General features: G+C 38.4%; 2 protein-coding genes across 2 annotated transcripts; one reads left to right on the plus strand and one right to left on the minus strand.

Annotated features, from left to right (window-relative positions):
* Nucleotides 1–1,990: 1,990 nt before the first annotated feature.
* Nucleotides 1,991–6,031, minus strand: RPA1 (replication protein A 70). The gene is made up of 8 exons (XM_067762918.1): nucleotides 5,834–6,031; nucleotides 5,524–5,765; nucleotides 3,513–4,159; nucleotides 3,327–3,439; nucleotides 3,040–3,266; nucleotides 2,707–2,968; nucleotides 2,449–2,643; nucleotides 1,991–2,293 (listed from the first exon to the last, which is right to left on the minus strand). The coding sequence occupies exons 1-8, from the start codon at nucleotides 5,870–5,872 to the stop codon at nucleotides 2,180–2,182; spliced, it is 1,839 nt and encodes a 612-aa protein (XP_067619019.1). The 5' UTR covers nucleotides 5,873–6,031; the 3' UTR covers nucleotides 1,991–2,179.
* A 5,971-nt stretch (nucleotides 6,032–12,002) lies between these two features.
* Nucleotides 12,003–13,227, plus strand: LOC137244956 (pre-mRNA-splicing factor ISY1 homolog). Its single transcript, XM_067774777.1, has 4 exons — nucleotides 12,003–12,075; nucleotides 12,131–12,153; nucleotides 12,224–12,384; nucleotides 12,467–13,227. The coding sequence occupies exons 1-4, from the start codon at nucleotides 12,073–12,075 to the stop codon at nucleotides 13,111–13,113; spliced, it is 834 nt and encodes a 277-aa protein (XP_067630878.1). The 5' UTR covers nucleotides 12,003–12,072; the 3' UTR covers nucleotides 13,114–13,227.
* The last annotated feature ends 2,674 nt before the right edge of the window (nucleotides 13,228–15,901 follow it).

Below are 15,901 nucleotides of genomic sequence, written 5' to 3' on the forward strand. Positions count from 1 at the left end.
GCTGTTTGAGCCAGTATTGCTGGATAACTGACTCGTCTTTAGTGGCATTCGTTCGTTGCATTTGGCTCAGCAAATGGCTTGGTTTACTGTCGCCAAGTTGTATGCCGGTTAACTTATCGAGTCGGGCCATAGCAGAATCGCTGAATTTCTCGATTATGGCTTTTTTAAGCGTAGCCTACGGGGCTGTTGTGGGTGGGCAGCGCACTAAATCAAAAACTTGGTCTAAAATGAAGTCGTCCGCATGTGCTATAATAGCTGTGTACTTATCCTTTTCCTTACGTACGCCAAAACCATGGAGTTCAAACCACGCGTCGATTTTAATAAACCATGACTCTATGTTGTATTTGGAATTAAGCTTGGGAAACGGTAACTTCCCAAATACCGCATTTATTTGCGGTCTATCGGCGTTTTCGTCGTTAGCACCGCCGTTGGCGCCGACGTTGCTGCCGCCTCCTGCAGCCGCTGCGGCTTTTGCTGCTTCGTCATCGCTCATTTTGCCAGAGGTCGAAAGTGTCGTTGAGAACCGTTATGATGTATGCCGTTATGGTCACGTTGTAATACCTACGCCTTTCTGCTGTGGGTCCAAATGCCGGTTCGCCCACCGTACAATCTCACTTGAATCGTCGTTTGCTTTAAGATTCACTATCACCGCGTTTTTATTTCGGGGTCACCACTTTATGGGGATAATGAATCTACGAGTTTAAGGCTTTTAGGTGTTTACTTTAATTCATTTTTGTAAATGCTTACTACACTAAGACAATTTAATTCATTTGCATGTTATTCACTAAAAGTAAGGAAATATAGTTATTTAATAAAGGTATAATTTTAATGTGAATATTTGGTGTCGATTTTAAATGCGCGTGCCGGCGCGTCGATGACGAGATGATACAAGAATATAGATTGAAAACTTTTTCTTCTTTTTGCCAAGTGGACTTGTATTTCGTTTTGTTTCGTTCTTTCGCTTTTGCTGGGTTACCAGCGTAGTTCGATTGTTTAGGTTGCCACACTCGTATTTGTGGTCCGATTTGGCTTCCTTTATTTTGGAGTTTGAGGAGGGACAAACATACGCGGCGCAGAGTCGAGTAGTCTTTGGAAGGATTATGTGACCTAGATTGTAACAAATTGTCAGGAAAGAGTCCTTGCAACAATGAATCACTAAATAAACTAAATAGAATGAGAAATAATAGGCAACTAAATAAAGACTAAGAATTTGAAAATAAAATAATAAAAACAAATTTTTGTAGTTAAATATTGAAAACAATACTTACATTGAGTAATAATAATACTAAAAGCTAGAAGATAATTAGGCAGGTCCTAGATACTAGTAAATACACTCCTCATAAATATAGGGCGTTGAGCAGACAATTAAATAAAAGCGTTGGACGGGTCAAACTTCTATTGATAGTAATAAGTAAGACCAACTGAACCTTAATCAGGTTATGCTACGCCTCACATTTTTAGAAATTTCACGCGTCCAACGCGTCAATAAAACCGTTTAACTTAAAATTTTTTTATCATTTTTTTTTTCTAAATAAAAAAAACAAATGATTTTGATCATCGATTTAGTTCAAATTAAAACATTGTGGCGTAACCACTTCGTCAACGTTATAAACGTTACGAACCGCTCGCCCTTCACGTTAATTTCACTCACACAAACGAACGAAGCTATGGATTTGATAGCACACTTCGTGCTTAAGATTAACGTTATTATTAACGTTTCAACATAACGATATTTTGATAACTGATTCAACAATAACATTAGCAAGTGTTTGCGGGAACGATAGAAATTTCTTCAGTAACGTGAAACTTAACGTTACGATACAAAAATTAAAAACAAAATATGACCGAATTTCATATACTTTAAAAATATAAAATAATAAATACTTAGCGCGTTTTATCCCCGGACAATTAGGTCGAGCTTCCCTTTTACACAAAAAATCTTCACGAAATTGATTTCCATAGCTCCGCCTCTTTTCCAATATTTCGTAAGTAACTTTATCATGTTGGTTTTATTCCATAAAATTAATTAAAATTGCCATTTCGCTGACATAAAATAAATTTTAATGACGAATAAAATTTGTAGAATGTATGTAAGGATGAAAAATATGTATTAAATAATAACTTCAAGCTGATAAATATAAACACGTACAAATTAATAGAGTAAAGATTAGATTTGCTTCTAATTTTTGCCAATGCCAGTTAGCTCCTTCAGGTTGTTTATCAAATATTTGTTGTACTCCTTGTAATCCATGGGAGATACTGATTGTACCGTTAATTTATTACGTTGCATATCCTAATCATTGAAATAAAAAACTTGTATTATTAATATTATACAATCAATAGTAAAATATAGTAGATCGCAACTTCATTTTACAAAAATACAGCAATTATCTTTCAAATAAGTTTCAAGCAAGTTCATGGTCAGATACTGTGAAAAGAATTACTTACGCCAAACATTTCCATTTTACAGCGCAGTTTAAATATATAAGTGTTGAAATTTATGGAAGAGAGTACCTCCTCTCCTTCAGGAGGATCATTTTCCAAAAGCTCGCCAATCTCCTGAGCTGAACGTTTCAGCATTTGCTCAGCTACCTCGCTGAAACAGGTAACCCAACGATTTGACGTCCAATCACCAATACTCATCTAATTGGAATAAAGTATTTAAATAAACTACTTGAAGTAATAAAAAATGTCATTATAACTTACATTAATTAAAAGCCTGTATTTGAAGTTAGGAAAAACTGAATTACAACGCTCGCAACGATAATGACCATTGTTTTCATCAATAACTTTTTTGTTACACTCAGGCTGTGGGCAAGCTTTGTAGAAAGCATTTTGACTTTTAACAATATGCACGATCGCTTTGCATTGAAAATAGTCTGGTTTATCACCAGCGCCTAAATTTCTATCACGGGCTTCCTTGAATGTTAACCATTCTGTGTTGAATCCGCCACCAGCGCCACCCGTTCTAAGTTTTTTTTTATTTTTTTTATTTATATGATGTTAATGAACAAAGGTTGACCAAAAATATATACGAACCTAGTAGAAATCATATTAGAAATATGTTCACCACCACCATTATCGAACCAGCCGCGTAATTTATGACCTTCGGGAATGTCTGGATTTATTTTCATCACTGCACCACTACCCATACTAATGCTTTTACCACCATTAAACTCAGTCACACGTGCACCTTTTACCAAAATTACAGGTTGCACGTAACCGTCGAAATTGACGGCTTCATCGCCCCATAAAGTTAAATTCACCTATGAGGGAGTTAAACTTTTTAATTATATTGCTTTCAGATTTATTTTAAATGCACTTACTGCGGCATTACTCGAATCAACAAGTGTCAGCTCGCGTTTTTTAAATTCCTTGTTAGTGTTACGTGAAGTGAACGTCTGTAATTCGCCAACGTCTTTGCAAATGCCAATTGTGTCTGTAGAGCAAAAATAACATACCTAATAAATATGAAAAAAACACAAAGTTAGCTGAGCCAGATGTATACTCACCAACACTTGTGCGTGGTTCAAGATTCGCAATCTGTGATATAGGCACCAAATCGTATTTGATTTCTGGTATATCAGTATCATCATCCTCGCATGCCTGTATTACTGTTTCACTTGTCAGTGTCATTTCGTAATCATTTTTCAAATTACTAAACTGTTTGTTGGCTGGTTTAAGTTGACATTTAGATATATAATACACGCGATCTACTTCAATCAAATCATAGAATTTTTCAGCTTGTTCACGAAAAGCTGTTGCTCTTATCTCCCCTGACTCATCCATTAAATCCATACTAAAAAGTTTGCCTTCACCTTTTGCATTACTCCAGGAGCGCATAGGGCCCTTAGATGTAACGCGTGCTTTGATTACCCATTTATTATGATATGGACTTAAAGCAGAGATAGGGTTAGTAAGTCCGGAATTTATTGTCTGATTTAATGATGTATTATTGTCATTGTATAAAGATGGTTTGACCTCCTTTTTCGCAGCAGTCGGCTGCGCACTTGGTCTAGATCCAGCACTGCCTCCAGCAGAATTAGCTTTATTGTTTTGTGCAGCAGCTTCTTCTGTATACGAAACGGGCGTTCCAATTTTCTTGCCAACTTCTGTACCGGGATTCAACACACTCAAATCAAGTATGATCAATACGCGCCTAATAACAATTGAGTTATGTAAGAAGTCCCGGAAAAATGTAAGTATGAAGTTTTTGGAAATGCAGTATGTGCAATATAGCAAACGAGACTGTTTCCCCTAAAACTTGGTATTATCTACAGGAGTGGGAAATGTTGAAAATTTCCTAAAATTATTTTATGTGGGCTTTCTGGCAACATGCTCCAGCATATTTAAGAGTTAACACGCTTTGGAGAAGTATTTTCAAGACAATATTACATATTGTCAGCAGAAAGCGCTCGCGCATTTTTTTGCAGCCGACAGCACTTTTATCGCCAAAGGCGATGGACATTTTGTCATTGTGCTTAGTCGGGTTCGATAGGGACTTTACGTTCGACCATAGCTTACCTACACCGTGATCCTCCCATTTCGCTCGCTTGTGTTTATCCACAAACAATCTGATGCGTTGGTTCATAATCCTTATTTGAGGGTCCCGGGGTCGTGCTGTTTTATAAGGTCACGTTCTCTCGCTAGAGTTGCGGCCTCCGCTGGAAAATGTGGCCGGATTTTCGGGATTCTTCCGGCGAGAATAAAACGAGCGGATTCAATGACCTTGCGGAAAGCACACTGCCCTTGATGGGCCTCAGTCGGTATGGGGAAGGCAGCAAACCGATTGCCCGTATAAGTTTTGTAATCTTCCCACCTTTCTTTTTTAAAATTAATCAAAGTGCGTTTTTCAGTAGTGATGACATTCGCCACGGGTAGGTGAGGTTGGCAACTGGCTTGGGGAAGCCAAAATTGCGCTGGAAGCCCCTGTTGTTGTTGTATCAACGATAAAGACACTCCACTACCCCCTAGCTCCACGAGGAACTTGGGGTCGCCAGACCCTCGGCTGTTAATGAAACAGGATTCGCCACGGATAGGTGAGGTTGACAATTGGGTTGGAGAATCTATATATTACGCTGGCAACCCCTTGAGAGGGTTGCGCTACACAATCCCTTGAGTCAGTTTGGTATTTTAGTCTCCTCTTACGACAGGCATGCCTACTGCGGGTATATTCTAAGCCACCTAAGCCGCTGGGGAGCTGGAAGCCCCTCGAAAATGCTACCCAACCCTTTGAATGCCTCTTAAAAATTGACTCCAACGTTACCGAGTGTGTTTACTAGGTATGCGCCAAGGTTTGGTCCTGAACCATTATCAGAATTACCTCAACACCGAACTCCTGAAAAGTTTGCCAGTTATAATGAAAAATTTACATAACTACAAGTTTTTAGTTTTACAAATAAATACCATCGGTGAAAGAGGGAAATCGCTCCTCTTGCAGTATACCTAGTATTTTTATAAAGTAAACAAGGCGCTTTCTTCCACAATACTGCATTCCCGCAAAAGCCCTATTTATGAACATACTTTCCAGTATCCTTGCCATTTACTACCGATGTTATGTATTTATCCACTTGAACTATGGTGTATTCAGCTAATTTACCTTCTTCATGCAAATGATTTAATTGTGTGGCCAACATGGAATAACTGTTTATAAATTTTCCATCAGAAATTAGGAGACGCAAACGATCAGTTTCACCGCCAGTGATCTTCTTTGTACCCAGAATCTGTAGAACTGGCTTGTTAACCTCCTCCCCGCGCATTATGCGCTATTTTAAAAATTGTCATATATACAAACACCTCAAGAAATTACTTCACAAGTGAACAGTTTACTTACCTCTATAACGCCGGTTGATAACGGTGCGATCGATGGCATGTTAAGATAAATTTATAGTTTAACTTGTGTTTTGAAGAGTAATTCTTTAAGGGCTGTAGTTTACTCCTTTATTATATTTTTTGTATACTTTACAACTTTCTTTAATCCTCGTGCAAATTTTTCGCAGACGCTGTCAATTGATTTTAAACAGGCGGGAAGCTATTCACAATAGATGAAACATATGGAAGGCACCATGAAAAAACTATTAGAAGGTAAAACCATTCTCTTTTCTTTGCGGCTATTTGTTTTTTGATTTTTAAAAAAAAATTAACATCACTCTCCCAAACTTTGTGGAAATTGCAAACCAAAGGAAACAGAAAAATATTTTGTGTATGTTTGACTTTTTCGAATGCCAAACAAAATATTTATAATTAACCAATCAGTTTGGTTTTATTGTATTTTTGTTTATTTTGCGGGCGGATAATGGTTCCATTAGCTTCTCTGGTGAAGATGGCATGCAATTCCTTCCACTTCTTATGATTTGACGCTAGAAGCATAGTGTCCTCATTTTTGTCGAAGTGAGGTTTCTTGTTCCACGCAGTCTGGAAATACAGTTATAATAATGGGGTTCATCGAGCGCCATTCTTTGAAAAAATTGTCCGACTCTATGCTTCGGTATCATACGGCAGTGTTACAAATAACCGGAGCTGATAGTAATTACGAGGATGCCCGCCTATCTTTTTGGAGGCGAGGCTGCATCAAGCAGTTCTGCTGGGTTGCTTCGACTTAGAACTATTTTCACACCCAATTAATACGCGGTTCAACCTAATATACTAACGCCCCGCTATGTGGGTAGGTGTTTTCGTGTTCAGACGAATCTCGCTAACACCCCCTCGGCTGAATGACTTCCTTGAGTGACACTAAAGATTTGCTTGAAAAAAAATTTCAGTACACATATCTTAAGAAATTTCGACTACTACTTTCTAAAAAATTTACTTTAGCTCACAACTGCTGAAACTCGTCCAAAAATATCGGGAGGGGTGTCAAAAGACGCGTCTTGATCCCAGGACCACGTATCCAAAAGCGGAAATCAAAAATTTTATTTATGTGAAAAGATATTTCCAAAAACCCGAGCGTTCCGAAATCGTGGGTGGGATCCATAGTATTTTTGTGTAGAATACCTTACTGCATTGGCGGCCTTCGGCCGCGCTTACAAAAAATTACCGTGGGTGGGTCCAACACCGGTTTGGAGGCCAAAACTATATCCGCGCAAAACACATACCCACAGTTTTTCTTGTGGGTACACCAAAATCATCAAAATTAGAACAACAACCACATGAAAATTTTCGATTGTGTTTGCAAATATATCCGAAAACAAATAAAATTTCCAATTTTCGCTTTCGGATTCGTAATCCTGGGTCCAAAGCGCGTATTTTGACCTCTCCCGATATTTTTGGACGAGTTTTAGCAGTTGTGAGCTAAAGTAAAGAATTACCAAATTTTTATTTTCCGCTATCGGATTATGGTAAAAGTCTTGTTGAGGGGTCGACTGCTAGTACACGTCAAAATATTGAGAGAGGTGTCAAAAGACGCGTATTGACCTCGGCAACAATAGTCCGAAGACGGAAAAGAAAAATAGTACCTCTGTCCGGTGATATTTGCAGTTAAATTTGGCGATTTTCATGTGGTTGTTGTAATGTTGAAGTACCCGCAAAAAAAATTGTGAAGATAAGTGTTTGCGAGGAAGCTTAAACTGGAAAGACATCGAGTTGGTTTTTAGCAACCAAGACGTACAGGCCCAGTAATAAATGTTTTTGATTTGAAATGTGTCTACTTGAATATTTGCAGTTTGTTAGCAAATAAAGCAGAGCTCGAAAAAATGATAGAAGAAGTGGATCCGGACATTGTTTTATGCTCAGAAACACGTATAACTTCAGATATTCTTTATTCTGAAATTAATATTGCACCGTATACATTAATTCGCTGCGACTCTCATAGTAGACATACGGGAGGGGCCGTTTTATTACTGAAAAAGGAAATCAAGTACAAAGTCAAGTTTAATCGATCAATTGATAGAAATGTATGGTGTGCTATAGTGGACATTAAGTGGCAAATAGGTGTGTTGTACCATTCCCCAAGTTCTAGTGACAGTGAATTTTTAAATCACGTAGAGAGTATTTTATCAGAAGTATTAGAATCAGGTACGAATTCCCTTCTAGTTGGAGATTTCAATATAAACTTAAATATTAACTCTTCGAGTAGCTACAAACTGAATGAAATTTGTGCACGTAGCGCAATGAAACAAAAAATAAATTTCAATACAAGAGTCGCGGAAACTTCTCAAATAAAAATAGATTTATTATATGCAAACGCTGATATACTGTCTTGTGTAAATCTTGAAGACCACAGAATATCCGATCACGAAACTATTTCATTTGCTATAAAAGTAAGTAATTCAAACCCGTTACGAAGAGTCATTTCATCAACATCCTGGGAGAATTATTCGGCCGATAACTTGACGACTCTACTGAGGAATTGCGATCTCAGTTTAATAAGAAGCATGAATGTCAACGAGATGGTCAACTGTATAAATACTTGTTTACTAGATTGTATGGGAGTACTAACGTTTGAAAAAAACAGTACGGTAAAGTTAAGAAATAAATGGTATGACCAAGAATTGACAGAATTGAATAAACTAAAATACCGGTTGCACTCACAAGCTAGAGCAACGGGTGACTATACCGAATATAACATGGTCGCGAAGTACTACAAAAAACTAATTAAATTTAAAAAGATTAAATACATGGAGAATAATATTGATATCAATTGTTCAGATAGCAGGCTAATGTGGAAGTATCTTAAGCATGCTATAAACTTAACGGAGCCAAAAGAAAAGATCTTGACGGTGATCGTAAAAGGTGTGACATATGATACACCCCGCGATATTGCTGAAGCATTGAACTCCTTCTTTATAGATAGCATTGTTGATATAAAGAGGGAAATTGAAGTTGTTCAGAGTCAGAACGACTTCCAATTTACAACTAGGTCATGTTTAACATTCGAAGAAATTACGGTTGAGGATGTTATACGTATAGCAAAAAGGTTCAAAAATAAAACTTCAGAAGGCGTAATTAAAGATTCGGTATCGTACATGGGTTTCTTCTATGCAACCGCTATAAACAAATACATGACTACTGGTATAGTGCCAGACATGTGGAAAATTTCGACAATAGTACCAATTAGGAAAGTAAAAGATTCAATAATGGCAGAAGAACTAAGGCCGATAAATACATTGCCGAACATAGAACATAGAAAAAATTCTGGAAATTGTAATAAAAAATCAACTGCTTAATTACTTAGAAAATAATAAAATCCTTATAAAGGAACAATCCGGTTTCCGAGAAAGGCACTCTTGCGAGACGGCGTTAAATTACGTCATATCTAGCTGGAAGGAAGAGCTGAGCCTAAAAAACGTATAGTAGCAGTTTTCATTGACCTGAAAAGAGCGTTCGAAACAATTGATAGGAATATAATGCTCGATAAACTACAAAAAATTGGTATTAGGGAAAATGAATTGCAGTGGTTTAGAAGCTTCTTTTCAGACCGGAAACAAAGAACAACCATCGAGTCAGTAGTCTCATCCGAGGCACAAGTGGACATAGATTTACCACAAGGGTCGGTATTAGCACCAATCCTGTTCAACATTTACATAAACGACATATCATCAGCACTGAAATATAGTAAAGTCAGGTGTTTGCAGATGATGCGCTACTTGAAGTAAATGAAACGGACATTTCAATAGCAAGGAGCAAAATGCAAGAAGATTTGGACTCATTGTATAGATGGTTTTGCACTAATAAACTTAAGCTTAACGTTAACAAAACTAAGTTCATGGTTTTATCTAGGACGACCAATAGAGAATCACTTAATTTGATCTATAAATAATGAATACGAGCATTGAGGATGTCAAAATATTTAAGTACTTAGGGATCCTGATTGACAATAAACTGAGGTTTACAGATCATATTGATTATATTGTTGCCAAAATGGGCAAAAAAATTGGATTTTGGGAGAGATCGTGTAAACTTATTAGTAAGAAATATAAGTTTAAAGTTTATAGTTTAAAGTTCCATCAAAGAACCGCACTTCTTATATTGCCCTACAATATTCTTTATTGCCAATGAAACACAAGTAGACAGGTTACAAATTATGCAAAACAAAGCTATGAGATTTATATTGAAAGTGAGGTACGACACTTCCATAAAGAGTATGCTTGATGCACTAAACTGGCTGAGCATGAAACAGTTGATATTTTACCATAGTATGAAATTTGTATTTTATATCAAGCATGGTAAATTACCAGCCTACCTAAGTGAAAAACTTGTTTATGTGAATGAAACCCATTCTTACATAATCAGGGAAAATAATAATTTTAGATTACCTCTTCTCAAAACAGAAATGGACAAGCAAAATATATTTTACAAAGGCCTGAAATGTTTTAATGAACTACCTATTCATGTTAAAAATTGTGAAAACTTAAACACCTTCAAAAAAAGTTTATTAGAATATTGCAAAACCCTTCCAATAAGATAAAATATTTTGTATCTGTATTTCATGTTACTGATCCTTGAGCGTACACGGCAATCCAAATAGACACAGAGGAACCTTATGCATCAGGTCAAATACATATATTGCTCGCAATAAAATTAGGAAAGAATTCCTGAAAATATCGTCCCAGACAAACAGTTAGAGTATTCATGTGAATCACGTATATTCCTACAACAATGATATATTATAATTAATTATGTTTACATAAAAGCTGGTACAGGGAGGATTGGAAACACGTCCTTTCCAATAGTCCGATAAGAGTGGCTTATTCTGCTGAGCTGCTAGCTTTTGGGTTGACCTGAATCAAATGCATTCCGACAGCATAAATAATAAAACTGGGTAATCATACGTCTTGGAGTAGGGCAGGATTGAGAACACGTCCTATCCTATCCTATTATTATTAAAATGTATTTAAAAATTTGTAATAATCTAAGTTTTAGGCTTAAAACGCCGTAATAATAAATAAATAAATAATAATAATAATAATAATATATGTATTTTTGGTCTTCAAACCGGTGTTGGACACACCCAGGTTAATTTTTTATAAGCGCGGCCGAAGGCCGCCAACGCAGAAAGGTGGTCTACACAAAAATACTGTGGATCCCACCCCGGTTTTGGAGGTACCCGCGGGTCATTTTTCGGTTTTTTGTTAATATCTTTGAACGAGTTCAAATTTTTATTTTCCGCCTTCTGATTATTAATACTGATATAAAGACGAGTCGTTTGACACCTCTCTCGATGTTTTTAGGATCGTATTAGCAGTCGACTCCTTTGCCCTGAAAGCAAATATTATTGAAAATAAAGATGTTGAAGGCGTAAACTTCGGTGGAAAGCAGCGGAGCGTAACAAAATTCTAGTAGGTCACTTTCACCACACCAAAAACTTTAACACAATTTTTAACATAATTTAAGCGCACAAATACACTGATTGGAGTTTTAGAAAGTAAAAGTTTAAATTCTGAACACATAAGCTGAATAAAAAGTGTACAAATAACTCTTAAATAGCAAATACAGACAGTGGTAGTTTAACAAATTCTGCTGTGGTAAGTGGTGAATGTGACCTACTAGAATTTTGTGAAGCTTGCTTCACACGATTTTTCGTCCCTGCAACATCTTTATTTTCGCTAATTTTGCTGAAAGCGCCCAATATCAGTTTATTGTGAGCCCAAGCAGATTTCTGTAAATGTGAAGAAGAAGAGATACCGAGCTGTCATTTTTTGTAAAAACAACTCAAGCATTGTAAATTTTACCAAGTAGCGCAACTAACAGCTGATCGGTGAAAATTCGCACATTCACACGCACAGTTCTCGACTCAGTTTCAAAAACAAACTTTAGATTATTTAACTCAAATTTTAAAGTGAGACAATCCTTAAGAATATATATAATATAGAATATATAAGGCGTTTTTATTGTTATTAAACCAATAGTTTTATTTTTATTAAAGCTTTTATCATTTTTTTTTTTAACTTTGAAAAAACTCCGAACACCATTCCTTCATTATATGACATTCGACTGCCTAGTCCACTGCCTTCCACCCTATTCGCAACATAACCTCTACTTAAGCTGCCAAACTATATAGTAAACAATGAACTCAAGGTTTGTAAAAAACGTCGGCGAACCTCCAAAGAGTTTTTATTTATTTAATTTATAAAAATGGTAAATATAACAAAACAAATGAATGTTTTCGACATTAATTATATATTTTTTTCAGGCGCGTAATGCAGAGAAAGCAATGTAAGTCATACGCTGCAGACAGAAGCGTTTTGAACACCAATCTATGAAAACAAAACTTTTTCAATTGCAGGACGACCTTGGCACGTTGGCGAGCTGCTAAAGAAGCGGAGTCCGGCGAGAAAGACAGGCGACCCTACTTAGCATCAGAGTGTACGAGTTTGCCAAAGTGCGAGAAATATCGTCTGGAAATCATTCGCGAAATCTCAAAAAAAGTTGCGCAAATACAAAACGGTTAGTTGAAAAGAAAACTCAAAACAGATGGGTAGTTTTCATTACAATTATAAATGCATTATTTTCTCTTATAATTCTTCAGCCGGCTTGGGAGAATTTAGAATACGAGATTTAAATGATGAAATTAATAAATTGTTGCGTGAGAAACGACATTGGGAAAATCAAATATCCGCTTTAGGCGGTCCACATTATCGACGATATGGACCGAAAATGTTCGATGCTGAAGGTCGTGAAGTGCCGGGAAATCGTGGTTATAAATATTTTGGTGCTGCAAAAGATTTGCCTGGTGTTCGAGAATTATTTGAGCAAGAGCCACCAGCCCCACAACGTAGAACACGAGCTGAACTAATGAAAGATATTGATGCAGAATACTATGGTTATCGAGACGATGATGATGGCACATTAATTCCAATGGAAGAAAGAATAGAACGCTTAGCCATACAAAAAGCATTACAAGATTGGAAAGAGAAAATGGCACGTGACGGGCATGTTGACGAGGAAGAGGAAGAAGAAATTTATGGTTCATTAAGACCATCTGCTCAAGATGTCGAAAGTATGGCAGCTGCTGAACAATTAACATCGAATGCACCAGTGATAAGCGAGCCATTAGAAATGTTAGCACCTCGTTTCACTGCTCATGTTCCCGTTCCTACTCAGAAAGATATTGAGGAGGCGTTGTTAAGGAAACGAAAACAAGAGCTGTTAGAAAAATATGTTGGTACTGATTGAAATTTGAAACTGCAGCAAATAGTCAACAGTGTACTTTAGTTTTTAAATTAACTTCCCCAATGTTATTACTCCTAACTTTAAACGCATTTTTAGTACAGCCATATGAATTAATTTAATGAACATGGTTGTTATTTACCACTGACTCGAGCTAATTAAAAATTTGTTTGAGTAAATTGAATTCTGAAATATACGCCATTCAGGAAGGACGATGACGGAGTTGGGAGGAAAAAAAAAGCCTTTGCGACGTCTACCGCAATGACCGGGGCCAAAGTGTTGGTTTTTTGTTGGGTGACTTTGCCACCAATTACAGTCGTCCACGGCTTCGAACGACCTCTCGCCGCGACTTCCGCCTTTTCACCAATAGATGATGCGGACACGTCGAATTCCACAAAGCCCTAAGAAAATACTAGTCTTGAACCTGGGGAAGTTAACTCTTGCAGCAGATCTAAACAGCAATCGTGCAGTCAATTATGAGAGCGTAAATTAGTTGGGTATAACAAAAGCGACGTAGGTTTTGTCTTGTTGTTGATGGTCCTTTGCCGGATATAGATCCGGTACATGCACAATTAACTAGCCCGAACATCTCGGGACCGATTTAATATGCCCACTTTGAACCTTCTAGACCATTCCGTCCCCAACATGGTACATGGATATTTGAAACAGGACTTGTCCCTCGTAGGTGAGGCTGACAGGAAGCATTGAATTGCGCTAATCAAGCCCTTGAATTCCTAAGTTTTCTGTAAATTTAACTGAATTGGAATCAACACTTACAGCGGACTTTGAATTGTGAGAGCAATTGAAATGTGAAGTACTCTAAACGACTAAAAATCTCGTTCACGAATAAAAGGTCCATGGTTTGGTTGGCTCCGCCATGTTATGCTAAGGAAAGATGAATCTCCAGCTCATAAAATATATCTATCGGCACTCGTATTTGAAAGCAAGGGAAGGGAAAGACCTTTAGCAGGAAGAGACTCGTGGATGAAGATTTGATCTCCCTTAGTGCTCCCAATTAGCTTCAGTCATCGCGAAATAAGGGTAGCTGGCGTTCAATTGTTGCGCAGCGCCAATCAATGATGAAGGTTTGTAATGTATACTGACATACAGTTATTTTATTTATTTAGATGCCTTCCGACCCCCCATATAATTTGCGGTCCACCTTTTAAGACATGGGGGAAGGGTAGACCCTTCCAGGTCTTGCAGTAACGTGCCATGGTTGACCGTAGCAAAAGCTTTTGATAGGTTTAGCGCAACGAGTACTGTTCTATGGTGGGGGGTTCGATTTAAACCGCAATTTATCTGGGTGCTGATGGTATTTAGCGCGGTGTTGGTGCTATGGAGTTTTCTGAAACCATGCTGATGACAGGCTAGCTGCAAATTTGCTTTGATGTAGGGGAGCAAAATGGCTTCAAGCGTCTTGGCTACTGGCGATAGGAGAGATATCGGGCGGTATGACTCTCCGATATTAGCTGGTTTCCCAGGCTTTAGTGGCGGGACCACCTTGGCCATTTTGCATTTTTCGGGTATGACAAAGGTGGAAAGAGACAGGTTGAAGACGTGCTAAATATTTGAAACCCTCTTTCCCTAGGCTTTTAAGCATCGGCATGGCTATGCCGTCTGGGCCCACTGCTTTGGATGGTTTAGCATGACCGATGGCATCCTCAACCTCTTTGGCGGTGATGGTAATTGGTGACGCGCTGAACTTATGTTTACGTGCGTGTCTGTTGGCCCTCCGTCTATTTTTGTCGACCGCAGAATGCATTATGTATTGTCGGCAGAAAGCGCTAGCGCATTTTTCCGAATCCGACAGCACTTTGTCGCCAAAGGCGATGGAAATTTTGTCATTGTACCTAGACGAATTCGATAGGGACTTTACAGAAATATCCGGCGAACTGTGACAGCTTCCTACCATACGTGTGGGGGCGTCTCCGTTTATAGTGTAGAACGTCGTTTCTTCTATTTGATCTGCTAACATCTCACCCCTACTGTCCACCCGCAAGTTTGAATGCCATAGATCATGAAGGGCATTGAAATCGCCTAAGATAATGCGATTGTTTCCAGTGAGTACGCCGCTGATATCAGAGCGGTATCCACTGCGGCAACAGGTGACAGGAGGGATGTAGATGTTGATGACTTCTAGATTTGCATCGCCCGACCGTACAGATAATCCTTGACGTTCTAAGACACTGTCTCTGCGGTCGATGTCGGGGTCAAATATATTATATTGCACAGTGTGGTGTATGATAAACGCGAGGCCGCCTCCATTTCCGCTCTCGCTATCTTTTCTGTGGACATTATACCCAGAACAGGTCTGCAATGCAGATCTTGCTGTGAGTTTAGTCTCTTGAATCGCGGCAATGCGGATGTTGTGCCGCTTCATGAAGTCGACTATCTGCGTGATGTTCCCAGTTAATCCATTACAGTTTAACTGCAGAATTCTGAAGTGCATACGGGGAGACGTTGTCACTCTGGGAGTAAGTGACGGGTGACTACGCCTGGGTTGTGGAAGGCCAGAACGCGATTGCTGTCGAGGCCCTGGGACTAGACGTCGTTGGATAGGCATTGGGGTACCCGGTGTATTTGGGTATGCGGCCTGGCAACATGGCGAAATGAAGCCCGTCGGGGGGTTGCCGTCGCGGAGTCCAGAACATCTAGGAAAGTGGCACCGTCCATGGCAGGAGCTGCATTGGGCGGATTTCGCAAACGTATATATTCTGTGCTGGCAAACGGTGCAAAGGGAGGTAGGGACTAAGAGTCTGTTTCCCTGACCTACACAATTGCTGTCGGAAAA

Source organism: Eurosta solidaginis, chromosome 1 (assembly GCF_040869045.1).
Source record: "Eurosta solidaginis isolate ZX-2024a chromosome 1, ASM4086904v1, whole genome shotgun sequence".
NCBI lineage: Eukaryota > Metazoa > Arthropoda > Insecta > Diptera > Tephritidae > Eurosta > Eurosta solidaginis.